Raw genomic sequence first — 27,080 nt, 5'->3', positions numbered from 1 at the left:
AGTTACTGATCGATTACCCTGCTCCTGATCTCTGATCATTACAACGCAGCTTACCACAGTTATCCTGGAGTCAAAGGAGCCTCATGATGAGTCCAAACACGGCTGATCTATTAACGTTACCGTCCTCCTGATCTCTAACGTTAATCATTGCTGTGCTGTGGCCCTGTATCATCTTTTTGTTATTAGTTTAGTTTGGGTGCCATACATAGGTATGTTTTGGCCTGCTATCTGATCTGATCTGAGTGTATGGACAATGAAGACTTTTCAGAGATGCACAAAGAACAAAATACAGCTGTGCTGTTATATATGATCCTGAAGCTCTTATCTGTGTATGATCAATAGTGTCAGAGTTGTCATTATACATTACTGAGACTCTATCCTCCAGTTTAATACTGTTAAGTGCTTTGACACAATCTGTATTGTTAAAAGCGCTATATAAATAAAGGTGACTTGACTTTTACTTAAAGTGATGCTTCACCTCAATCTGTTCACTTTTACCTAAGATCCACAGACATCAGCAAGATGCTGTAGAGTAGTTGATAAAGATCTGGGCTGGTAAATGAAAGTTTGTAAGTTTCAGTCTCTAGCAGAGTCGATTTGTGAAGTTTTACTGTTGCACCTTTGATCGAGATACTCCAGGAGTACAGAATATAAATACATGTAGTCTTATAAACATTATCAGTTCAAATTCACATCTACTCACATATCCCATTAGTGAGAAACCATAAAGAATTTCTTAACACGTTTTCCTCTTTATAGATTTTAGTTAGGGTAGTGCTATATTACGTTTTTGACAGTAAATGAAAATGAGGCTGTGTGGAATAGATGCACTTTTATGGACCGTACAGTTGTTTAACAACATGTCAGTTGTTCAGCTGACAAAACATATTTCCAAAAACACTTTTAGTACACAAAATCCTCATTAATACAGGTTTGAAAGCTGTGAGTTGTGAAAATGACATGATGTATCTCTTGCAGCCTCATTTTCATCCGCATTAATTCAATATGGCATGTACCTTGAATAAAGTCTGTTGACTTATTAATGCTCCATATTACTCTTATATCTGTCTGGACTTGTAACACACAGGAAGTGAGTGACTCATGATTGCAGCAGACCTCTGGCAGAGAGCACATGGCCGCTGCCAGACTCGGTGTGTGCATTTAGAGGTCTATGTTCATCTCTTATCACCGGTGTATGTGAGCAGCTTATGTGGCAAGAGCCATAGTAGGCCATAGCAGAGGGCTCCCAGCTCTGTGTTATTGACATAATGACGCTGAACACAAATTCATTATTAAGTATGTGTATGTTTTTTTTTTGTTGTGTTGTGATTCCCTGCTGTCTAAAGTGAAAGACTGTCCTGTTAGAAATGCAACTATCCACTTAAAAAAAAAAAATCTGTTGATTATATAAGCAAAAACTTATTTCCAGCATTTAACTAAAAGAGCAAATCATTCCACATCTTTACCGATAATGTTCTTTAAAAATGTGCCAACATAAATGTACATTTATTTAATTGCACAGACACTTTTATCCAAAGTGATAAATCCAGATTCTAATAATTTAAGTATATGCAATTAATTTAAGGGAAAGAACGAAACAATTAGTGCTAAAAGTCCTCAAGTGTCAGTTTTCAACGTTACATATCCCAGCAATCTTTTAATACTGAAGATAAAACATATTAATCATATATTATCCATAGTTTTTATTGTCACTGCTGCTAGCAGATGTTATTATCAGTAATGACACGGGTTGTCAGTTGTTTAGTTGTTGTAACCCCTAGTGTCCACTAATATGCTGTTTGGTAGGCATATGTTACCAAAAGGTTTGAATGTGCATTTATGTTATAGAGTTTTGTAACTTAAGAGCAGTTTACATCTCATGAATATCTATAGCTCAGTGAATAAACATTGCTTTCGTGTGTGAATATAGTGTCAAAATGAAGCATATAGACTGTGTTCTCTAAATTAAAGTTTTAATTGCAGAGCATTTAAGCTACGTTTAGCAGTATGGCAGTAGTCTTTAATGATTGCACATATCACAATTGTCTATTAAAATAGTTTCTCATATTTCCCTTTTTTGGTGTGCAATAGGAGAATGAGGATGTGGAAGTCTAAGATAGCTAGGGTGGACCCGCTAATCACATGTTTTATAAAGCCTTCAGCATCAAGCATAGTTTATACATTGGTGGAAAAAATGGCATGAGGGGAGCTGAACCTAATAAGACTCCCGATCTTTGCCGGAAATGTTTTGCACTACACTAGCTAGAGTATGTATTATGCAACAGGGTGATGCAATGTCTACCTCGTTTTTTAAGCTTTATAACAGCTGCTTGTTTTTGAGGTTTTTTTTACTCTTCATTAAATAAATGAGTGCTTGTAGTTAACTTTTGTTATGTCATAATTTTAAATTAGGCTGAGTTAGATTTTCAGTTAAGTCCTCTTTGAAAGAGCTAAACTTAGTGGATCAAAAAATAAACCAAATATAAAACATTCTCATTCTCTATTCTTAAAATTGTGTTCATGTTTTGGAAAGGAAAAAAAGCTTTTGTCAGAATTGGCTTATAAAATTGTGTTACTTACGCTGTGACAATATTTTTATGGGTCAGTGGAATTTAAGAGTGTCCATGGTAAAGAAAAATAAAAATCTAGTTCAAATTTAGTTGAAAAACTAAAGAAACACCTCGTATGATATTATGATTTGAATAACACATACCATTATCAACTAAAGTTTGCAATTATTTGCAATTATTGCAAAGTTTGCACTTTTTCTTTTTTTTGGTGTAGCAATTAACTAAAACATAGCATTTTATTTACACCTTGAATGCTTATATACAGTTGCACCACATACTTTGTTAGTTGTATAAGATTAATTTGTCAGACAAAAGTTTTCCAAAAATTAATCGATGCAATTTTGTTAAAATAAAACTTTTCTAAGGAATAATAATAAAAAAGATAATGTCATTGTCAATGTTCTTTTAAAGAGTTGTATCACCCTGATTTTTTTTATAGTAGCTTAAATATTTAATCATAGAAAATGTGTATTCAAGTCAATGAATGTTTGAAATGCATTTGTATTTATTTATTTATTTTTTTTAAAAGTAGGACAAAAAATGAGCGTGTCATTAACCCGTATGTTCCTAAATGCATCACACAAATGTGTATGACCCTGCAGAATAAAGCAAATTGTACTCTGTTCACCCCTTTTATTGGGGTGTGTGTTCATTTGGAGAACAACATATACCCTAAATCAATCTTTTAGGCCCCTTAAGCATTTGCAGTGTGTTGATTTGAGCGTGGTGAGAGTGCCGCGCCTGTGGTTCCAGCAGATGTTCTGAATGTTTTCTGTTCTCTCCTGAAACCAAGAGCATGCTGCTGCGTTTCGTGTCCATGTGAGGCCGTGTGAGATCTCACAGGTGTGTAATGTTTGCACTGACTCAGTGACACTAACCGTCAGATTAAAACAGCTAAACCTGCAAAAACAAAACAGATTATCACTTCAGTGTGTGATCCAGAAGAATATGTATTGTGTTTTTATTTATTTATTTTTTTAAAGTCTCTTTGTTGAATGAACCTTCACCCAAACTAGAGTCAGACTAGTTTCTCTAGGTGAGCAGGGTTGGGTGTCTTTGAGAAAAGCGCTGTGAAGTAATGAACAGCAGTCTGTACAGTTCAAGTTTAGATTTCAGACGTGGTCTGGTGATTTTCTACATTTTTCTATTCAGACCACCAGTGTGTAAAAAGATGGACAAGCAGAATGAAAATGCAAAATCACTTTCTGACATGAAAGTGGGTGGGGCTTATGAAAATCAAGAAGCAGCACAACTTTTCGTTTCTGACACCCGCTTTGTACAGAGAAGATAGGAAGTCAAATTGTAGTTAAATATTTTCAAACAGCCGGTTACATTTTTTTGTCTGTGCAATGGTGTTTATTAAACGGCACCAAATACACAAGAACGGACAAATTCTTCCCATTGTTTCTTAGGAAAATATGTAGCCATATGTACAAAATGTATATAGATTCACATAATAGCAGCAATCTGGGTAAATCTGATTGGCTGACCAATTTTCTTCACAGTGTGATGGAAAAGACATTAGAACACTGTTCTAAAAATAAAAAATGAAAACATAAAAAATGTTGCGATACCTGCATGTAAATGTTTTTGTTGGCCTGAACAGATGGATTAACAGCCAGTCATTCAAATTAAAAAAATAATCTCAAATTTTTGCATCAGTTCTGGGTTGGTCTGCTGACGAATGGGCCAAAATCACTCCTCTCCACCCTGTGTCTGTCATGACACTAAGCATGTTAATGGCTCCAGTTAGTCAGATTTTGATGTTCTTTCAGTGTATTCTCCAGTGTCCTCGCTGCATGTGGTAATTAAAGGGTTTCATGAAAAAGACAGCATTTTTAGTACTTCCTTCTATCAGTAATTCAGCAGAATTATGTTTTCAGCAACATAGTGTTTATTTTTGGTTCAAACACAAGTAATGCTCAGCCAATATATTGGCAGGGCTTATAATTACCAGATGATATTTGGCAATTATTTATTTATTTTTTTCTGTTTGAGACAGACACCACTGGTTTAAAGTATTGTTAGAGTATTGTATCATGAGATCAGTGTACCGTTACACCTGTTACTAGTAATAAATGCACTGTATAAACATTTGCATTTAAAATATTTTTCTAGCAAGATATTAATAATTCTCTCATAGTAAAGCTGTGTGTTTGCAGGGCTTTTGCGGCAGCAGTACGGTGTCTGTACCAGAGAGTCTGCTCTTTGTGTCCACGCTGGACGGGAACCTTCACGCCGTCAGCAAGAGATCCGGAACAATCAAATGGACTTTAAAAGAAGGTGTGTATATGTGCTTCTTTCAAGACCAGTTAGTTGTGTATCAAAATACTCGTAGCACAGTGCAAACTGTAACGAAAACGCCCAGTGAGCCTGTGAAAGTAAATACCAGCACTATGGTTTGCTGGTGTGTAATATTGTTATCAATAGTTCTCCACTCATTTAATTTAAAGGCCGTCTATATTCAACACAAGATTCGAAGACCCATACAGGCTAAGATATTGCTTCTGGTAATTTTTCTGTAATTATGGCAAAGCTGCTTGTTTGCATATGTTTTAGATTGTCAGAAACTGGTGTGGCAATATAGCAAATTAATTAACTGTGATTTATTTTGTGATTTCATAAGCTTCAAGAACTGTTTGGTCTTAAATAAAAACAATAGTTATTGTACAGATCTGTAGTGTAGCTGTATATCGAGTTTGCACGATATATTCTTTATAAGCGATACGATATGAGGCAATACCATTTATATCGATATAGTTTGAAACGAGTGCATCTGAAGTTATAGCTGAGGACACAGACTGAGCTGCTGCAGAGAAAGTGCATAATACAATTTGTTCTAAACATGTGACAAACTTTATATGAAGAGCTTTAAAAAACTCGTAAGATATAGAAGCCTTGTTTAGTTCAGTTTGAAATGGCTCTGACAGAAAGGCTGCGTGTGCTGCTGACTGAGACTCGTGCTGTTTAATGTGTTTGAGATGTGCTGTTTTCCTAAATGCATAACTTACATTTCACAGGTATATTCTCCATCTGTAAATGTTAGAAAGCCATGGAAATATTTCCATTTTGCTGTCAGAAGTGCATGAGCCTTCTGCTTTGAGGTTCTCCGCTAAACTTCACAGACTTCAGACTTCGCCAAACAGATGCGCAATGTAATAGGAGCGCAATAAATCTGACTAAAATATACATTTTGCTGAAATATTTGTAGTTGGACAATAAATGTGACACATGTAGATTTTTAAACCTACAAGTAAGTGTATTTGTATGATAGCATATTAACTGTGAAGTGACTGTAATGGGGTAATCAAAACAGCCTTTTTACTCAATTAGCTTTTTTTATTTTCATTTTTAGTTTAGTAAATTTAACTTCTGCTTTAAAAGCATTATTTTAGTTTTTAAATTGTAATGTTACAATGTTAGAATGTAATGTGGTTTTAACCATTTTTTAACATAATATATGCCTATGGTTACATTCACTTTATTTGTTTAACCCAAATACAAAAGCGTAGAAAATACAGTATACCGCAAATCAGCCTAAAAATACAGAGACAATGAATTCTTGCTCATATCGCCCAGGCCTACTGTAGTGTAACATTCACTTCCACAAGCCAAAAATGACATATCCAAAATGTAATGGTTGCGGATCTTTAACCCTCTGGTCTCTTTCGAAAGCAGACACTTGAACAATTCTTCATTGTACTCAATACTCATAGTAGTACAGGAACAGGAAAAAGAGATGTTCTAATTCAAACTGAAAAGTGTCTAGCATTGTTTTGTTTGAAGAAAAAAATATGTTAAGCCCAGGATTTGAGTGGCATAATAAAATAAATATAGATATTATGGTTTAAGTTTGAGGGTGATTTTTGCGAAATTGTATTTTCTACTAGCTTTTGTTTTTTTACACAATAGTCATTGTTTAAAACCCGCTGGGAAATTCATTTACGTATCATGTTTTGATCTGTCGTTCAGGCTCTATTTCAGAAAGCGTGATGTAAGAGGGCTTGTGATGCATAGAAACGATCAGAGAATATGAGAGATTTGTGTTTTAAAGCTAAACACACACTGGAATAATACATTGACTTAAAACTGGACATGAGTCACTTTTCTCTCTGCCATCTCTGGTGTAATCAGCTTAGATTTCTCTGCGTTAGTGCAGTGCATATTTTTGGACTGATTGTTTGAAACATTTGCTTACTAGATCCTTGAACCAGGGCCGAGGACAAAAATTTGTAAGCCGGTAGGCCTACGTAAAACAGGATGGGCAAAGTGTAGTATATGAAAACTTCATGTCAGATTGCCAACAATGGTTCAAAACAGCAAATAAACAACTTCATTTGAATAGTTAATTTAGGATTTTTCATATATAAACATTGATCATCTCATCCAATGCGTGCTTGCTTGACTCGTGGGAATACATGGGGTTTGTTTTAACACATCAATCAAGCACGCTTAAAGCTTCTGCCTTTACTATATATGATGAGCTCTATGAATGTATTGCTGATCAGTGTTTAAATGTGAATAAAAGCCTAAATCAAATATGTTCATCAAATGAAGTGATTGTTTCCCTTCAGAAGACTTGGTTTATACAGTGGGGGAAAAAAATGATTTGATCCTCTGCTGATTTTGTATGTTTGCCCACTGACAAAGAAATGATCAGTCTATAATTTTAATTGTAGGTTTATTTAAACAGTGAGAGACAGAATAACAACAAAAAATTCAGAAGAACGCATTTCAAAACCGTTATAAATTGATTTGCATTTTAATGAGTGAAATAAGTATTTGACCCCTTCGCAAAACATGACTAAGTACTTGTTGGCTATCACAGAGGTCAGATGTTTCTTGTAGTTGGCCACCAGGTTTGCGCACATCTCAGGAGGGATTTTGTCCCACTCCTCTTTGCAGATCCTCTCCAAGTCATTAAGGTTTTGAGGCTGACGTTTGGCAACTCGAACCTTCAGCTCCCTCCACAGATTTTCTATGGGATTAAGGTCTGAAGACTGGCTAGGCCACTCCAGGACCTTAATGTGCTTCTTCTTGAGACACTCCTTTGTTGCCTTGGCCGTGTGTTTTGGGTCATTGTCATGCTGGAATACCCATCCACGACCCATTTTCAGTTCCCTGGCTGGCTTCAATGCTCTGGCCCTGACGGTACATGGCCCCGACCATCGTCCCTTTGATGCGGTGCAGTTGTCCTGTCCCCTTAGCAGAAAAACACCCCCAAAGCATAATGTTTCCACCTCCATGTTTGACGGTGGGGATAGTGTTCTTGGGATCATAGGCAGCATTCCTCCTCCTCCAAACATGGCGAGTTGAGTTGATGCCAAAGAGCTGGATTTTGGTCTCATCTGACCACAACACTTCCAGCCAGTTCTCCTCTGAATCATTCAGATGCAAACTTTAGACGGGCCTGTACATGTGCTTTCTTGAGCAGGAGGACCTTGCGGGCGCTGCAGGATTTCAGTCCTTCATGACGTAGTGTGTTACCAATTGCTTTCTTGGTGACTATAATGGTCCCAGCTGCCTTGAGATCATTGACAAGATCCTCCCGTGTAGTTCTGGGCTGATTCCTCACCGTTCTCGTGATCATTGAAACTCCACGAGGTGAAATCTGAGCCCCAGTCTGAGGGAGATTGACAATTATTTTGTGTTTCTTCCATTTGTGAATAATTGCACCAATTGTTGTCACCTTCTCACCAAGCTGCTTGGCGATGGTCTTGTAGCCCATTCCAGCCTTGTGTTGGTCTACAATCTTGTCCCTGACATCCTTGGACAGCTGTTTGGTCTTGGCCATTGTGGAGAGTTTGGAATCTGATTGATTGATTGCTTCTGTGGACAGGTTGTCTTTTATACAGGTACAAACTGAGATTAGGAGCACTCCCTTTAAGAGAGCTACTTGCCTGTATAAAAGTCACCTGGGAGCCAGAAATCTTGCTGATTGATAGGGGATCAAATACTTATTTGACTTATTAAAATGCAAATCAATTTATAACTTTTTTTTTAAAATGCATTTTTCTGGATTTTTTTTGTTGTTGTTCTGTCTCTCACTGTTCAAATGAACCTACAATTAAAATTATAGACTGATCATTTCTTTGTCAGTGGGCAAACGTATAAAATATTTTTTTTCCCCACTGTATAGATTGGTTCATATGGAATATGGAATCATGGATTATACTGATTCTTTAACAGTCTTTTACACTTTTTTTATGCAATACATTTTAGTTGTGTTAACTTTTAATGAATTAACAAAAAAGTTAAAAGAACATTTAAAAATATAGGTTTTTTTCTGTGTTCTGAAAAAAATATATACATTTGTGTTAATTAGCCAACTGAAACAGTTGTCATTTTGACATACATATCATATCTATTGTTGGTCATATTAAAAATAAGTAACCAATTGACACGCAAACAGTGTGTCATCAAGGCCAAGCACGTCTGTTCACCTCATTTCCTCTTGAGCTTTCTCCCAGAACAACACATGAATGAGGGATGGTTCCATTTAATGCATTTTAATGCATCCTCCACTACTGCTGGATTAACATGCATTGAATGGAATCTTCCATCGTTGACAAACTGGCCACACACTGGCTTTATTTTTCAATATTCACACGGCCACAGCAAGTTGCATTTCATTCACCTTCTGTGACTCTCAAAAACCTGATGTACAGGCTGAGCCAGTCATACACGCTGTAGCTACGGGACTGCGACGGACGTTAGAGGCCGTTGCACAACACACCCACAGCAGCCTGTGCTGTGCAGTCTGACCTGATAGTCTATGTTTAAGTATGCTATCATTGTGGTCAGGAATAGTACACAATTACACAATTGTCATGGATAGTAAATCTAAATTGCATAACTTTTAAACCACTTTTATTTCCAGCAAACTTCTTAACGTGCAAATATTTGAATGAACAAAAAGTTCAACAACTGAGACAAACTGTCATAGGCGTTTTCCATTTCGGACATTACAGTTTTTTTGATGTGGCCACATCTGCAGGCCTCGTGCCTTCTGCAGCAGAACTATAGCATGTTCACACAGGTGATCAGGCATAACACTCATACTTCTATTTGTTATTTCATAGGTTTGATGACTTTACTAATATTCTAGAATATGTAATTGATGTTTATATGAAGGCCTAATAGAGGCGATACTGGGAGCAATAAGAACTAAATAAATTAATATCCATTAAGTTTACATCCAAGTTTTATGCACAGCACTTTGTTTGCTTTGTGTTGTCTTCATGTTTGCTCATGCCTTCATTTGCCTGTGATAAAGTTTATAACTCTTAACGGACACCTTTCTCGTTCCCAATGCAGATCCTGTTTTGCAAGTCCCAACGCATGTGTCAGAGTAAGCCTTCTTTCATTTATACTTGATCGTTTGTGCATGAAAAGTGAAACAACAGGAACTGTGCAAGATGCTGAGCTAGCACGATTCTTCCTATTCATGATACCATCTAAATGAAGCCACAGATAAAAACACCTAACATAAGCCTACATATTAAAGGATAAAAATAATAATAATCTTTGTACCGCTGTTTTTGTTTGCTTGTTTATTTGGAATACATATAGTTTATAGTGACCACTTGTCACAAAAGAATTAGATGTTCTTTTGTTTTCTGTGAGAAAAAATACAGAATACAGGTTTGGAGCAACATCAGTCATATAACATGACAATCCTGAACAAATATATATATTTTTATTTTTACAGGCCTGCATTCCTCCCTGACCCCAATGATGGCAGTTTGTACTCTCTCGGAGGGAAAAATAATGAGGGTTTGACGGTGAGAGATAACTTCTGTTCATTTCTCATGAAGGACTTCCTCATACTCTGGAATCTAAGGATGATATTTTTAGTAGTGATAGCTTTAGAAATGAGAAATGTCGTTTTCAAACGGAACATTTGAGGTGCTTTTACCAAAAGAAAAAAGTTTCTAAGTGTAATTTTGGATTGAGTAACAAATATTATATCTAACATTTGGGGATTTTTCAGAAACTGCCTTTCACCATTCCTGAGCTGGTCCAGGCATCTCCCTGTCGCAGTTCTGATGGCATCTTATACACTGGTGAGAGACTCATTCTCATTCATTCTTTTGTAATTATTAATCTAAAGTTCCGTTCAACCAAGCTTCACTATTACTGTGGCTTATAGATAAGGTATATATTTAATCAAACCCATAACCATAAATAATGGACATTGTTTGGACATGGACATGATTAGAGTGTCAACCAGCAGAGGTTTATGTTTGAGGAACTGGCCAGCTCCTAGCGGCCTCCCTGTGGTTGAGAGGGTGGGTTGGTGGGTGGGCGCTGTGGGATTGTTTCATGATCTCACCGCAAACACCACAAGAAGACGTCTGTCTGTACCACCCTTTCTTAACCCTTAAAGGTGTAAATCACAAGGCACAGCTACATCTATAATGACACCCAAAGGAAGAAGGCCAAACACTGATTAAATCAGACTGCAGACAGGCGTGAATGTTAAACAATGAAAATCCCATTTCTTAATCTCTTTAAATGAGACTTAACAAGTTTAAACATCAGCATTTAAGTTCCTCTCTGCATTGAAACTCATATGTTGAATATCGCAGTGTAAACCACAGGAAATAACCTTGTTTCACTCGAAGCCACTCTTGTTTCCAAGCGTAAACATGTGGTGTGTTTGAACTGAAGTGTTGATGCCTGTTTACACATCCTGGAGAGAACATTTACTCATGCTGCATCAGTTGTGTGGACTTTTGGTCTTTAAAATGATAAGGGGGAAATTGAAATGGGAAAACCCTGCACTGAATATGTAAATGCTCTGTCTTTAGATCTTATGGAATTATTCTTGTTTATTAGTGTTCTATTTTTTTCTTAACATTATTGTATACAGTTCATTGGTGCAAAGTTATCCAAATAGAAAAATGAACCTTGAACTAGCAGATGTCACCAAACCCTCAAATTTTTCCACTCCTTCCCCTCCAGTTAATTTGCTCCTTTCTTTGTTTCATGTACAGCCTCTGTGACATGCTGTTGATTACCATAAAAGATAAGCATTTACATATACATTATTGTATGTATTGTATATGTTAACATGAGACTACTGTGATACAAGGACACTATGTAAAGTGCTATGAACAAACATAAAAGCTTCACATTTCTTTTAATCTGTCCTGAATGTCTTGTACCATACAATTCCATTTTAAGTGCAGGTCTATACACACAGTTTTTGTTTTTGCAGACTGAAGAAAGAATCTGCACAAAGAGATGATATTGAATTAAACTTTCAATTGAATGCGAATTGCACATTCACAATTGTTTGCTGGCCTGTGCTTGAGTACATTAAGGTTTTTTTTATGTTTGTTTGTAGGTAAGAAGCAAGACGTGTGGTATGTTGTGGATCTGCTGACTGGTGAGAAGCAACAAACACTGACCTCTTCCTACGCTGAGATGTTATGTCCATCTTCATCTCTGCTCTACCTCGGCCGCACTGGTAAGGCCTAATACCTGTCCCTAGTTCTGAATTTAGGTGAGACTATCTCTGTTTGTGTCTATATGAGCAGAAAAACCAAAGATCACTTTAGGAGTTGTAGTGCTTCTTATCAAAATTTTGAATGCTGTAATACTGTTACTGGAGAGTAGGCATGTGAGTAGGCATGTTTTTTACAAATCACGATAATTGATATAACTTTTATTAGGATTTTCTGTATTATCATGGTATTAATAGCATTGAATCAAATTTTATTGTTGTGCTTAATGAACATTTAAATTATGTAACTGTGTACAGCACTTTGGTAAACCAAGGTTGAAATTGAATTGAAATGAAATCACTCCACAAATAAATTATGATTTATAGACTGCTGAATATACAAAGTATTGCATTTCACATCACAGAACGTTTATTGGTTAAAATACAAATGAAGACTGTTATAAATGTAAATGTAAAAGTTATTAAACACTGATACACACATTTATGTATAAAAATGCGGAAATTTGACCTTGGCACAAACTTGTTTCCTTAGTCTCACGTGTTCTGTGGCAACAACCTGTAACCTGAGACCACCTCTGTAAAATGATGGGGATTATTATTATTATTATTATTATTATTCATTATTTATTAAATTCTGTAATGCACATTCATTCTAAGATACACTTTTCACCCCTGTAGTCGTAAGCCTTCTCAAGCATCGTATCGTATGTTTTACACTCAGTCAGCTGGGGAGTGTTAAACAGCCCATAAGCAATTGCAATAGCACATTCTACATTTTGACTTGTTGCTGGAAATTAGCTACTGTCCCTGCTGAAAAAACCAATAGAACCCTGCCCAAAACACAATAGAAAATGTAATGGTTTTAATGGATATAATGGGAATTGTATTGGTTTTAATGGAAACTATAATGATGTCTACTGGTATGTGATGGATTCTATTGGTGGGGATGTTAAATCCTATTGGAAAAATGCCCAAAACATACTACAAAAAGGAATTTTGTAATGGTTTTACTGGAAAAAGCTAATGGTTTATAATGGTATTTTAATGGAAACCATTAGAATTTCTGTGATGGTTTCTATTGGGCGTCTATTGTTTTTTTTAGCAGGGATGTGTTTAGAGAAATGTAAACAGTTGTGCTAATATCTTATCTAGAATTTTTAACAGCTCACAATAACAATATTGTGCAGAATAATGACACACATCTGCTGGAGTTGATACACGTCTAATGCAAAGATAATTTTAAAGCCAAAACAACTCTCATATGATCTGAATATCAAAGATATTCATTGTTGTTCTTGCTATGAGTATTACACTGAATGTATGAGTCCAAGAAGTCAAAATGTAGAATATACGAATGAAACCCTTGCTTATGGGATATTTAACACTCCCCAGCTGACTGAGTGTAAAACCTACGATAAGATGCAAAAGATGAGAATTCTTAAGACTGTTGGGGTTAAAAATGTGTCTTAGAATGAATGTGCATTACAAAATTTAATACATAATGAATAATAATAATAATCTCCATTGTTTTACGGAGATGGTCTCAGGTTACAAAACCTTCGATTAGATGCTTGATAAGGCTTACGACTACAGGGATGAAAAGTGTATCTCGAATTTATTGCTGATCTGTTGATTGTGCTCTTCCTCAGAATACACGATCACTATGTATGACACCAAGAGCAGAGAGCTGCGCTGGAACGCTACTTATTCTGACTACGCTTTCACCCTTCCAGACGATGACACCAAACACAGTAAGGCAGCTTTATCAGTTTGAAGACCCTTTCAATCCTTTTTCGTAGCACAACATAACATTGCTTTCTGTGTTTGACAGATATGGCCCACTTTGTATCCAATGGTGATGGCCTAGTGGTGACAGTGGACAGTGAGTCCGGAGACGTGCAGTGGGTTCAGAATTACAACTCCCCTGTGGTGGCAATCTACATCTGGCAGCGTGAGGGCCTGCGCAAAGTCCCGCACACCAATGTTGCTGTGGAAACGTTGCGTTATCTCACCTTCATGTCAGGAGAGGTGGGCCGCATTACACAGTGGAAGTATCCATTTCCTCGGGAGAAGAAAACTAAAGATAAACTGATGTAAGCAGCCCTTCTAATAAGACAAAGTACTTATAATGTTTGTTTGTTTTTTTCCCAGTGGGGATAAATTGAGAAAAATGACTGCACATGTAAATTTTTTACAGGTTGTGAACCTGTATTTTGCTTTATTTCCCTAAATATTATAGTGATATTATTTTTATATAATATTATCCTTATTAACAATGTTGGTCATCATGTCACTTCCAGCATCACATGCTAGCCAGTTTCTTGCTGAAATGCCACTTCTAGATTTTCTTTTATATTTACATGGCAAAACCATTTTAGCACTAATATTGGACCCTGCGTACATAAGTGTACCTGCATGTTGCATCTCCTATATCTAAGCCACATCCTGTCTGTGTTTGTGAAGTGTGTGGAAGAACTGATTCTAGAAATTCAAAGATGCGTAACCTGCATTTTCAGTATAGATTCAATATTTAAATGCTTTGAGTAGAGATGCCAAAAATTGTGTGTACAGTCCTGCACTTAAAAATGAAACCGTATGGGGCAAGACATTCTGGAGGGTTTAAAAGAAATGTCTGTTAAGCCTTTTATACAACTTTATATTCTAAACTGATCAAGAACAAGACTATTGGATTAGCATTAGTATCTCAAGGTTGCAGTATCGGTATTTGTACCTGATTAAAAAAAGTGGGATGTAGCCATGCCTAGCGTTGTGGCACAATGTTTAGAGCAGCTCACTTTATATATTGCAGTAAAAGGGGTAAAATCAAACTCCATAAATGACTATATATCTCTTTCTGGGATTGTTGTTGTCATTATCTAAAAGACTGGATGAATAATGGTTAGCCATTGTATGAAACTTAGCAATTAGTTTGCAAGATGTTTATAGTTAAAGTATGTGACTTTTGAAAACAAAATATGAATAATTTGTTATTTCTGACTGGTTTCTGACAGGTCCACATTGTATGTAGGGAAACACTCCTCTGGCCTGTACGCTTCTCCCTCCCTGGTGCATGATGGAGTTACTGTTGTGGTGAGTGGTGTTAAAAACCTTTAAATATATTTCCTCATACTTTTATAGAACTACATGGTTAGATTAACTGAGGCATGTTCTGAAGTCACGCTCATAACCTCAGGGTTTGGCCAACTATCACAGTTACCATTACCTCAGACAAGGTCAAGTCATTTGATAAGAACAAAACTTGAACTGAATTAAGCTGGATGAAGACATGGTTGTCTAGTGGAAAGTGTAGACGGAGGTGGAAAGTTATCAATGGCTTCAACTTTTGCACAAAACTAAAAAAATCTAGCCCTACCCAGTTACCTTTCTCAAGTAAGTTACAGTGGCTCTGGCAAACTCAGTTAGCCAGATTCACTGTAAGACTGACCTCTACCAAACGTGTGAGAAGAGCACGTATATGACATAAATGACCTTTCCAAGTCTCACTATAATTAATCACATCATCGAGATACACAGTGCATCCACTACCTGATTCATGAGGCGCTAGAATAGCTGGCGTGTTCTATAAACAAAATCTCATAGCTGTTTAGGAGTATAACCTTGATGGAGTAAAAAATGCCAGAATCTCTCGTGCACAGGGCGTCAACAGAACCTGATAATATCCTGTAAGAAGATATGTAGTCATGCGATTTGTAACCGTATTAAATTGCAATTCACACATTCACTGACTTAAAAACATACTTATCACAGAAGAGATGAATTCATGTTGTATATTAAAATTCCTTTTTTATATATATTTTTGGCTATAAAGTTCTGAAAGAATGAAATTCTTAAAAAGGCTATAAAATAATATTTATAAATTAATAACTCACGGTATTTGGGGAAAAATGCTTTTTACCTTCAAAGAATATATTTAAAATTGTTCTTTTCTTTTGACAGTGGCAAAAATGTGACTCTCTTCTACATCATTAACCAATATAATTTTCAGTTTGTTAGGCAATGCAATGTCTTCATGATTGGAAATTGGAAATGAAATGGGAGTATCCCACATCTGACTTTGTAAAAAATATTTATAGTGATGTAGTAGAATGTTTTTTTTTGGTTTGTTTTTTAAATACAGATTTTGCAAATTTTAGGCCTGAAAATGTCCCAATACAGTTTCAGAAGGGTTTTAGAATGCTGTTGTAGTGCATGCATGCTCATGACTAAGTGTGTGTGCATGTGTGTATTTCAGCCTAGTGGCAGGACGTTTCCCATGCTGGAGGGCCCCAGTAACCAGGACTCAAGCATGGAAAATGAGCAGGAATGTGTGATCACTCCCAGTACCACAGTGAAGTTCAGTGCAGCACTGAAAGAGAGAAACCGCATCAACTTCATGAGGAATTCGCTGCTGCTGATAGGTGCCGCTTACTGCACACTCAAAAAGACCTGCACTCAGAGCTGTGGGAAGCATGCAACAATGAGCCACTCTTGCCCACTAGTGGAGACATTTTTATAGCAGTTGTAAAATATCTCCACTCCATTCCCAGCTTTATGACACCAAAACAAACTGTCACAATGTTTCTTAATGTTTTAGGGAAATGTGGTGTTGTAGAAAATTGTAAACTACATATTTGCTGAAAATATCTAATTTAATTAGTACATAATTGTCATAAGTCTTAACCCACATATTTTGTGCTGTACTATGTTGCCTCATGTTTATTTAGGTATGAACATTTTGCTCAACAGTAATGTTTCTCTTCTGCAGGTCACCACGAGACACCGCCAGATGCTCATACAAAAATTCTGGAGAAATTTCCAGAGAGCATCCCTCGCCAACATATCAACGTCATTCCCCCTGCCACAGAGAAGACCATTGAAGAGGTAAAAACATTATCCACACAGCACACCTGACTGCAGTGCTACTGAGTGTGTTAACTTATCGTTATGTAATAGCTTTAACAATTTGCAATGTGTAAAACCATGGAGAGGATGGTAAATAATAGCTATGTCTGAAGTCTGATCACCAAATCAATGACTTACATAATGTGTTTTAAAAGAGGAAGGAGCTTTTTAGACCACCTTATTGGAGAATTATTTGTATTATTATGGTCTTATTAAAAAGAACATGTGGTAGCATGACTTGGAAAAAGCATATGACACTTCGATTAAATACAGTGATCGACAACAACAATAAAGCCACCTGCCAGTTATTGTATAGATCGCACTTGTGCTGCCAAAACAACCGTGATGCATAATGAGGCATGGCCTGAACAAGATCTCTGAACATGTCCTGTGGTTTCTATCACCAAGACGTTAGCAGCAGTGCTTTCTTACTTATAATTTTTGTCTTGTTTTCAGCCAAAATATCTAAAAATTCTTAAATCAAGAAGGATTTTCTAGACAAGTCAAAATTGTCTTGTTTTAAAAAAAAAACAAGTCAAAATTAAGCGAGTTTTTGCTTAGAACAACCAAAATAATCTGCCAATGGGGTAAGCAAAATAATCTTATTGCAAACAGAAAACATATTATTTTGCTTGTTCTAAGCAAAAACTCACTTAATTTTTACTTGTTTTTTCTGAAAACAAGACAATAATTTTTACTTTTTAATCCTTCTTGATTTAAAATTTGAATTTTTAGATATTTTGGCTGAAAACAAGACAAAAAAAATCTAAGTAAGAAAAGCATTTTTTGCAGTGTAATTCCTGCAAGTTGTGAGGTGGGGCCTCCATGGATGGGATTTGTTGGTTCAGCACATCCCACAGGTGCTCAATTGGATGTAGATCTAGGAAATTCAGAGACCAAGGCAATACCTTGAACTCTTTGTCATGTTTTGTCATTGCCAAGAAGGTGTGTACGTGGTCTGCTCATGTGCCCATTGTAGGCTACGCAGCAAACTGCGATGTACTGTGTGTTTTTACACCTTTCTTTACTGGCTAGCATTGAGTTTTTCAGCAATTTGAGCTACAGTAACTCTTCTTTGTGATCAGATAGTCTTCACTTCCCAAGTGCACGGCAACTTTTTGACAGGTGCCATTGTAATTAAATGCTATTCAACTGTCAGTGGTTTTACTGTTTTGTCCGATCAGTGTAAATTATTCTTAGCGACTTATTGTATTTTCAGACCTGTAGATTGTTTGCTTTGTTGTGAAACAGGGACTCAGTGTTACAATGTTGCATTCTTTATTTGGTTTGTTTTCACAACATTTCGAAGTGTACCAAAATGTGTTTACGCAAGTTACATTTAAGTGAAACTGTCCTTTCATTGGTCAGAGCAGTGGAACTGTGGAAATGTTACATAATAGTGTCATCAGTCAAGAAATTGGCTCCATGGCCTTATTGTAAATGTAGCCATCATTCCCACTCTAATTGAGATTAGAGCCTGTTTTGAGATTGCAGAAATGAGTACATCCTTGATCAAATTCAACAAACATTTAAAATTCTAGTGCTTTAAGCTACAGTCCATAAGGTTTGCCTCTTTGTTGCCATCTCTGTTTAAAAACCTGGAATTGCAGCTGTGTGCGGAATTATCTTCCTTGCGTGGGGTTGTGCTCCAGCATGGCTCCAGCGTGGATGAATCTAATGTTTTGAGGAGTATGTGTGTCAGTCTGTCAGTCACCGCACTGGTGTGGATACTGTACTTAGGAATCACAGATTATAACCTACGGCTTGGAATATATGACCCAAATAAGAATTTTCACCGTATATGGCCATCTGAACAAGTAAGTAACAGCCTGCTACGTTTGTTCTGACCAACTGAGGAAAAAAAGCATTACAATAAATCTCGCTACCAATGGTAATTAAATCTAACGATCGGTTAGCTCATATCACATCTAACCATGCAAATTATTATTATTGTTATACTTTATTCTCAAATTATTAATGTTAACAACATCAGCATTGTGACAATGAGTATAGTGTGTATTAGCGTGTAGATTTCAAATTCTGTACAGTCTAATATCTAATTGTCAAACCATTTCAATTTCATGTTAAGAAATTATTTTAACCCAAAAAGCAAACTATGCTCCCTTCGAACTGGTTGTCTTTAAAATGCAAATCTTGTGTAATCCCAGGCTATCTGTAATCAGAATCACATTTAAAACTGGAATATAATTTAATTTCATTCACACGTGTTTCATAAACACATAATCCTTTCTGGATTACAATCCGCCATCAAAATGATGCATTAAAATATTCCAGCTGCTGTGAGAAAAGGCTATAAACGATCCTCCACTTGCAGGATCCTCATATGCGATAGCCTAGTAGCCGGGACAACTTCTTTGTTTACAGACGTAAATGACGCAGTGCCATGCTCGAATTTCCTGCGGAAACCTACCCGTACCACTCAAATTAGAAAACATTATTATAAGCTAACCGTTGTGAATCGAGCTAAAGTAAGATGATAGTTTTGAACACTGGCTGGTTGTGTACTTGCGCAAATATTGATTTCGGATCATTTTTAACCTAAAAAAGTTACGGACTGCAGCTTTAATATGTCCTCCATAACTAAGTATATTAGTCTGACCCTTCTTGGCATGGAGTGTAAAAATTCATGACACATCAGTTGCCAAATCTGTCATGTTTAACTCCTGAAGGATGACCTCCTTTAATGTCCTGATCTTTAATGGGGAGCATTTCTCAACTTGTCTCTACAAAATCCACCAATAGGGTTGAAAATGTCCAACAACGCAGGGAATGATGGTCGGGCAACATCTTCTGTTTCAAGGTTTTGCATTAAATCACACAGTACACATCATAAATTCATGACAGCATTGATAAAGTACCCAACTGACCCTTGGATTTTTATTGTAAGGTGAAGAACCAACAAATTTGTTAATATTGTAGCACTTTCTTGATTGTGAAACACAAAACATGTACAAAGATGGACCCAGAAAATTATTTGCCATTTTTATCACAAGTACAGCAAAAGAATCTGTTATACAGCTGTCATTCTGTACAGATTTGACCTTTTTTATAAGCTAAATTTTGTTGAATGCTTGATTATCTGTATATGCTATGAAACTCTTTGTTTGTATTTGTGTTTATTGTTATATGCAATGAAATTGCTAAAACTCTTTGTTTGTATTTGTTTATTGCCATATCAAAGCATGTTCTGCTTTGTTCCAGAAAGTCAATGAGAGTGGAATGGAAGACAACAGTCCTCTGCCTCCACCTGTATCGTCCCTGCAGGAGAAACCAGGCCGTGTCCCACGTGTGGAGACTCCAGTGGACTCCATGCTGAAGGACATGGCCACCATCATCTTCTGCACTTTCCTTTTGGCCGGCTGGGTGGCCTTCGTCATCACCTATCCCAAGGTAAACACTCTAAATTTGTTTATTGAGGTGAGTTTTACTCTCATTATCACTCTAATTGATTAAGTTAAGAAGAACATATAATAAGATAATGAAAGTCAAGCAGTTAATCAGAGACTTAGAATCCCAGCTGACATGCCTTACACTTTGTACAAACAGTTTCTAGTTTTTAGATGGATCATGTTCATGCACTTAATCTACTAGAGTCATTTATCTTAGTAAAAGTCAGAATAAAAACAAAGCTAACCAAAATGAAAATAACTTGTATTCACACACAACATTGTGTGACTATATTACCGGAAAATGAATTGAGTGAAGGGAAGGATGGGTAAAGGGAAAGAAGTGGGGGAGAAGGAACAAATGAAGGAAGGACAGGACAGAAAAGATCTTTACCACATCTTCACTTAGGGAAGTTGTGTGCCTGCAAAATGCCCCAAACCCATTCTACATCTCTGCCTGATATGGCCTTTCTTTACATTTTGCCTATTTAGTAGACAGAACAGTAAAGTTATTAATAAAAACTAATGCTAAATTTATAAATCTTTGGTCTCCTGTACAAGTAATTTTTGCAAATGACCAGGGTGATTGGTAAGAGAAGTTCTTGAAGATCTCTGAGAGTATTGTGTGTTGTGTTGTGTTCTGATCAGAGTGTCCACAAGCAGCAGCAGTTGCAACACCAGCAATTTCAGCAGCAGATGGAGGAAAAGCTGCAGCTCCTGCAGCGGCAGCAGCTCATTTTCCAGCCACCCAGTGATCTGCCTCCTGACACTGACTTCCTAGAGGCAGCCCATACCCGCTCTGAGAGCTCCACCCACAGCAGTCCCAACGTCACCCCACGAGCATCCAACCATTCCAACGTGTCCCAGTCTGAGATGGGACATTCAGCTAATGAGCATGAGGATGCAGGTTAGGGCTGTCAGCAAAACAATAATCACAATAATTGTTATTGCCATTTCAAATTTGCCAATTGGTTGACTTCTGTTTTCTTATCTTTTAATTTCAGAGGAAGGATCCAACATTGTCAGAATTGGAAACATCACTTTCAACCCCAGAGATGTACTTGGACATGGTGCTGAGGGAACTATTGTGTACAGGCAAGTTATATTTACATTTATTCATTTAGTAAGTGCTTCTATCCAAGGTGACTTACAAATGAGGAGTACAAGCAATTCATCAAAAACAGGCAAATAAACATGAGAAGTAGCTGTAATACAAAGTTTCAGGTATCGTTCAGAATAGTACAAGCTAGAATAGGGAGGTATTAAGAAAAATTGAAAGCATAGAGGATTTTTTTTTCCAGTAGGATGCACTGAAGTGCTCTAAGAAGAGATGCGTTTTCAGATGTCTCTTGAATGTTGTCAGGGATTCAGCATTCCAGATGGGAGTGGGAAGGCCATTCCACCAGCAAGGAACAGTGAATGAAAATGTTCTGCAATTTTGAATTTTGTTCCTCACTGGGATGGTACCACAAGGTGTTGCTCACTTAACAATCTCAGGCTTCTGGTGAGGATGTGACTCTAAAGAGCGAGTGAAAGTTGGAGGGTGCAAAGTCTGTGGCTGTTCTGTATGGAAGCAATATCTTGAATTTGATGTGACACGCAGCAGGTAGCCAGTGGAGAGAGATAAAGAGAGGTGTCACGTGAACTCTTTTGGGCTTGTTGAAGACTAGTCGTGCTGCTGCCTTCTCAATCATTTGTAGAGGTTTGATTGTGCATAATGGAAGCCCATCCAGAAGAGCACTGCAGTAGTCCAGCCTAAAAGTTACAAGGGCCTTGACAAGAAGTTGTGCAGCATGATCTGTTAGAAAGGGCCTGATCTTCCAGAGAATGACCATTCTGTGTCATTTCAGAGGTCAGTTTGATAACCGTCCAGTGGCTGTGAAGAGGATTCTCCCAGAGTGCTTCAGCTTTGCCGACCGTGAGGTTCAGCTGCTGCGAGAGTCTGATGAACATCCAAATGTGATTCGGTACTTCTGCACTGAGAGAGACCGTCAGTTTCAGTACATTGCCATAGAGCTATGTAGCTCCACACTACAAGAGGTATAACAAATACCACAACATGACATGTCATTGGTGTTTCAGATTAAAAACCCAAATTGAATATTACAATAATTTATTTAAATGTGCATTTTAGGATGCTTGTTAGCCTGCATGATTTGAGAAACTTCCCAAGGGAGCATCTTGTAGTTCAACAGATGGCAGAAAGACACACATAAGTCTGTTTCACAGGCGTCCTCATGTCCTTTCCTAATACGTTCAATTTATTTTCAGGTGCAGATAAAAAACAGATTTTTAGTTTGGTATTTTTAGGTCATGCAATACTATATTGTATAGTATAAAATGTAATGTAGTTTAATTTTAATAATTTGTTTACTTATATTTTATTGTATTTAATTTTAGTATGTGGAACGAAAGGATTTTAACCGCCACGGTTTGGAGCCAGTGACACTGCTAGAGCAAACCATGTCTGGACTGGCTCATTTACATTCTCTTAATATAGGTAACCGTTATCAGCAATATCAGTAATACACTTTTAAATGGTCTGCATTTTTGGTGAATTAATCAATATTCATGAAATCAGTTTGATACAAGTTTTTGTAACACTCAATCTCTCATGGGTTGATAGTTCACAGAGATCTGAAGCCACACAACATCCTGGTGTCGATGCCGAACACGCATGGGCGTGTGAAGGCCATGATCTCAGACTTTGGCCTTTGCAAGAAGCTTGCAGTGGGCAGACACAGCTTCAGCAGGAAGTCTGGGGTCCCAGGCACTGAGGGCTGGATTGCTCCAGAAGTGCTCAGTGAGGATGCAAAGCATAACCCTGTAAGACCTCAGAAAACATGCTGTGTCTGTTTGCATTGATTTTAACTTACCTAAGAGAATGAAAAACATTGTTTGTTTTTCTATATATTTAAAGATTATAAATATAAAAATGATTATAATATATGCAGATTATAAATGTTGATAATTTAGTTAGATTAATATCAATAAAAATTTGCTCATTATTTCTAATAACTAACTGTTAATGTTAATTTATAACTACAATGTTTATTTATGCTTACTTTAAAAATATTAGTATATGTAGAAATTGATTTAGATTGCTGTGTGTTGTAAATATTCCTCGTTATTAGTTTCTGGTAACATTGTTCGTTCATTTTTCATTAACTGATTGACTCATGGTAAAGTGTTACTACTAATTTATTTTAACCGAATTCTTAATAATTCAGCATTCTAAATTCTGTTTGAAATAGCACAGTTATAGAACATGTATGTGTTTTTCATGAATTTTGCATTCCTAAAGTAGCTCTCATACATGAAACTACTCTCTTACACTAGTAGTGGCATTTTTTTTTTCTCTCTCTCTGTCTATTCATTTAAAACTTTGTAACAGTACATGAAGAATGTCTGTAAGTTACATAACATTAATGCAGTCAACAAACCAGGAACTATTTCAGAATTATAGAAGTAATATAAATAGCTTTGTAATTATAGACAATGAGTTGAAACTTTAAGTCAGTGCTTTGGTGTACGGTTGATATAAATATTGCCGTTTGCAAAAATGTCATAATTTTTACTGTGATAATATGTTGTGTTTTCTGAAGATCTGTCGTTTATATCTGTCATATATAAAAAAGTCACAAAATAATACTGTGTCTTCAGCAGTAACCATTGCAAATGATCAGCCACACTCTACTACTGCACAGCAAAACTTGAAGAGAACAATTGATGAGCTTTATATAACTTAAAACTGACAGGGAGAAAGATTTAACAAGGACAGGACAGGGTGATCAGAACATGAAGTGGCAGGGGCCTTGTTTTGTCCTAAAAGGATTTTTTTTTTCCTGCAGTAATGACATTGAACATAACTGACTGAACTCTAAATAGCTACTTACCAAAATAAATAGATAGATAAACGTAAAATATTGATTTGACATTTATATGAGAAAAAAAATGGAAGTGCAGAGTCACAAGTGAGACATGAAGCAGTTAAGCAGTTTAGCTGTTATTATACAAAAATACATGACTACAAAATCCTGCATTGGCCATCAGAACAAAGTATTCCAGAAAGCCATGTCAGAAGCACTAAGAGTTTTGTCAGTGGCTAGACAATCACCGTTTCACCTCTTTTCACCTCTGATGTTTCAGACCTGCATGGTAGACATCTTCTCTGCAGGGTGTGTGTTTTACTATGTGGTATCTGAGGGCCACCACCCCTTTGGGAAATCCTTGCAGCGACAAGCAAACATTCTGTTGGGTGCCTACTCCCTGGACCACTTAGACCCTAACAGACATGGTAGGACAGCAAGACATCTTCTTGCATTCAAAAACACCAGAGCTCATTTTGGGTCAGTTTGTCAGATTTTTGATCATGTATGTGATCATTTGTGCTTTTGCAGAAGATATTGTGGCCCGAAACTTGATCGAGCAGATGTTGAGTATGGAACCAGAGGAGAGACCCTCAGCAGACAGAGTGCTAAAGCATCCCTTCTTCTGGAGTCTGGAAAAACAGCTGCACTTCTTCCAGGTTAGTTAGTCAGTCATCCTTCATTTAATCAGGTTTAAATGCATCCTTTGCAAACAGTACGCTGCCCAAGAAGGCAGCAAAAGGCACAGCAACAAAGTAACATCAAAATAGCAAATCATAGATAATTTCAATTTTTTTCTGTAAATTGTTCAGAATTTTGTCTGAACAGACATGTCAGTACAGTATTGTTTACATGACAATAGTTAAAGAGGTCATGAATTGGGAAATCAAAATTTCCTTGATCTTTTAACATATAGGTCATTGTAATATAAAAACATATTTTAAAGGTGCCATAGAATGGAAAACTGTATTTACCTTGGCATAGTTGAATAATAACAGTTCTGTACATGGAAATGACACACAATGAGCCTCAAACACCATTGTTTCCTCCTCCTTATGTAAATCTTGTGAATAAAAAAGACAATAAAAAATAGGCAAATCAGAACATAATACCGACTGTGATGTAACAGTCTAGATCACTAATAGTTACGCCCCCTACATTTGCATATACCCGCCCATGTTCTCTGCCAGCCGCCAGCTGAACCATCAGAAGTTCTGCAGGTATTGTGAAGACAGCGAGGACAACAGCGAAAATGGCAGATCATGGAAATAAATGTTATATTCCAGGCAGTGCAGGGATGGGTTGGTGTCTGTATTCAGAAAGGCACGGAAAGCAAATAACGCGTTCTACAGGGGTGCAAACTTGTCACCTTTCGGCGAAATTCGCCGTTTTCACCTTGAAATAGGTCATTCATGTGAATCGTGTAGATCTGTTAAAAAAAAAAGTGGGGGGGGGGGTCTAATCTGCGAGTCATCTGTGTCACCTGTAGCGTTTTTTCCCCTGTAGGCAAAGGAATGGTCCCGCCCTACTCTGCCTCTGATTGACTTACCTTAATGTCCTTTCCCTCATCCAACCAATCTTACTCCTGAAGCCTAAAAATGGTGATTACCGCGTGAGGCTGCTGTCTTTTTTTTTTTTTTTTTTGGCGTCAGGCTGCTGTTGCAATAGCTATGAAGATTGTAAGTTATGTTATCGCTACATTAGTTCGCTACCCTTTGCAAAATGCTCCTCAGTCTCGAGCTTAACATTTGTCTCGCATATCAGTAAGCTATTTCTCTGACATGAAGTCGATTTGAGAACTGTTCGACCTACAAGTAAAGCATACTGTTTAATGTACAGTAATATTAGTATCACTCGGCTCAAGTGGAGGCAGCGCTAAGCCATAGCTAAGTGTCCGCCTGTAACAGCCTGTTTGAAGACGGAGAAACACCTCGCATTTAGCCCCTCAGCTGCTTCAAAAATTCGAGTGCTGAAATGAAGATTTACAGTGGTTTATTTGCCCTGAATAAATTCATGTAACATCTTAACAACAATCCTTGTTGATTGTAGAGCGTAGTTGTCGCTCAAACGTCTTTTATGTGTTTATCCTTGAATGGTGCACTGCAAAAAATTATTTCCTACTTAGTTTTTGTCTTGTTTCTAGTCCAGATATCTAAAAATTCTTAAATCAAGAAGCATTTTCTAGACAAGTAAAAATGATTGTGTTGTTTTCAGGAAAAAAAAAAAGTCAAAATTAAGGTGGGGGTTAGTTTGGTTTGTCACCTTTTTCATCCCTGACGAGTTTGCACCCCTGGTTCTAATAAAATAACGTGAGCCACTAAAGGGACATGGTTAGCTCCTTGCTAGTGGTAGCCTGTTACATTGCAGTACATAAGATTTCACTTACCACATAAACAGAGTAAGGAGAGATGACTGAGGATGATGGCGAATGATTTACAGATCCTGAGCACCACTGACAAGCATCTGATCTTGTAAAATGTGTGGTAAGTACTGCCGCTCCATAGTATAAACAGAGTTTGTGCGATCACGAATCGCGAAAGTAAAAAGCGATCGTGCATTTGAAAGCAGTTTCAGTGCCTCACATATTAATAGCGGCTCCCTGATGCCCGCATTTTATATACAGTAAAATTACCCGACGATATAACTGCGAGAAAGTATTGAAATATATATTTTCCTCCATGTGTTTCCTTCCTGTGAGCTATTGAAATGACCCGTGCTGTGAAACAGCCAATCAGAGCAGAGCCCAACATGATTATTTATGACCCTTCCAAATAAGCCAATAACAGACCATTTCATTCAAGGGATAAATCCTAGGGTTGTAAATGCACATGTAAAACCATTTCTGGAGATTTTTTGCCCT

The 27,080-nt window shown here is 37.0% G+C and overlaps 1 protein-coding gene across 2 annotated transcripts in view; it reads left to right on the top strand.

The window, feature by feature from the left end:
- ern1 (endoplasmic reticulum to nucleus signaling 1) overlaps positions 1 to 27,080 on the top strand; it is a 33,295-nt gene that overhangs the window by 240 nt on the left and 5,975 nt on the right. Inside the window, exons 2-19 of one of the 2 annotated variants that reach the window (XM_058770131.1) lie at positions 4,733 to 4,853; positions 9,888 to 9,921; positions 10,282 to 10,354; positions 10,564 to 10,636; positions 11,923 to 12,045; positions 13,692 to 13,793; positions 13,874 to 14,135; positions 15,054 to 15,132; positions 16,295 to 16,460; positions 16,808 to 16,923; positions 20,167 to 20,355; positions 21,000 to 21,258; positions 21,356 to 21,446; positions 22,202 to 22,391; positions 22,752 to 22,851; positions 22,978 to 23,177; positions 24,501 to 24,648; positions 24,752 to 24,879. In XM_058770131.1, the coding sequence (XP_058626114.1) occupies positions 4,733 to 4,853; positions 9,888 to 9,921; positions 10,282 to 10,354; positions 10,564 to 10,636; positions 11,923 to 12,045; positions 13,692 to 13,793; positions 13,874 to 14,135; positions 15,054 to 15,132; positions 16,295 to 16,460; positions 16,808 to 16,923; positions 20,167 to 20,355; positions 21,000 to 21,258; positions 21,356 to 21,446; positions 22,202 to 22,391; positions 22,752 to 22,851; positions 22,978 to 23,177; positions 24,501 to 24,648; positions 24,752 to 24,879 (2,454 nt within the window). Of the gene's footprint in view, positions 1 to 4,732; positions 4,854 to 9,887; positions 9,922 to 10,281; positions 10,355 to 10,563; positions 10,637 to 11,569; positions 12,046 to 13,691; positions 13,794 to 13,873; positions 14,136 to 15,053; positions 15,133 to 16,294; positions 16,461 to 16,807; positions 16,924 to 20,166; positions 20,356 to 20,999; positions 21,259 to 21,355; positions 21,447 to 22,201; positions 22,392 to 22,751; positions 22,852 to 22,977; positions 23,178 to 24,500; positions 24,649 to 24,751; positions 24,880 to 27,080 lie in introns of those variants that run through there. The other variant, XM_058770132.1, reaches the window with a different exon arrangement.

Source organism: Onychostoma macrolepis, chromosome 03 (assembly GCF_012432095.1).
Source record: "Onychostoma macrolepis isolate SWU-2019 chromosome 03, ASM1243209v1, whole genome shotgun sequence".
Taxonomy (NCBI): Eukaryota; Metazoa; Chordata; class Actinopteri; order Cypriniformes; family Cyprinidae; genus Onychostoma; species Onychostoma macrolepis.
This window is presented reverse-complemented; position numbering and strand designations above follow the sequence as displayed.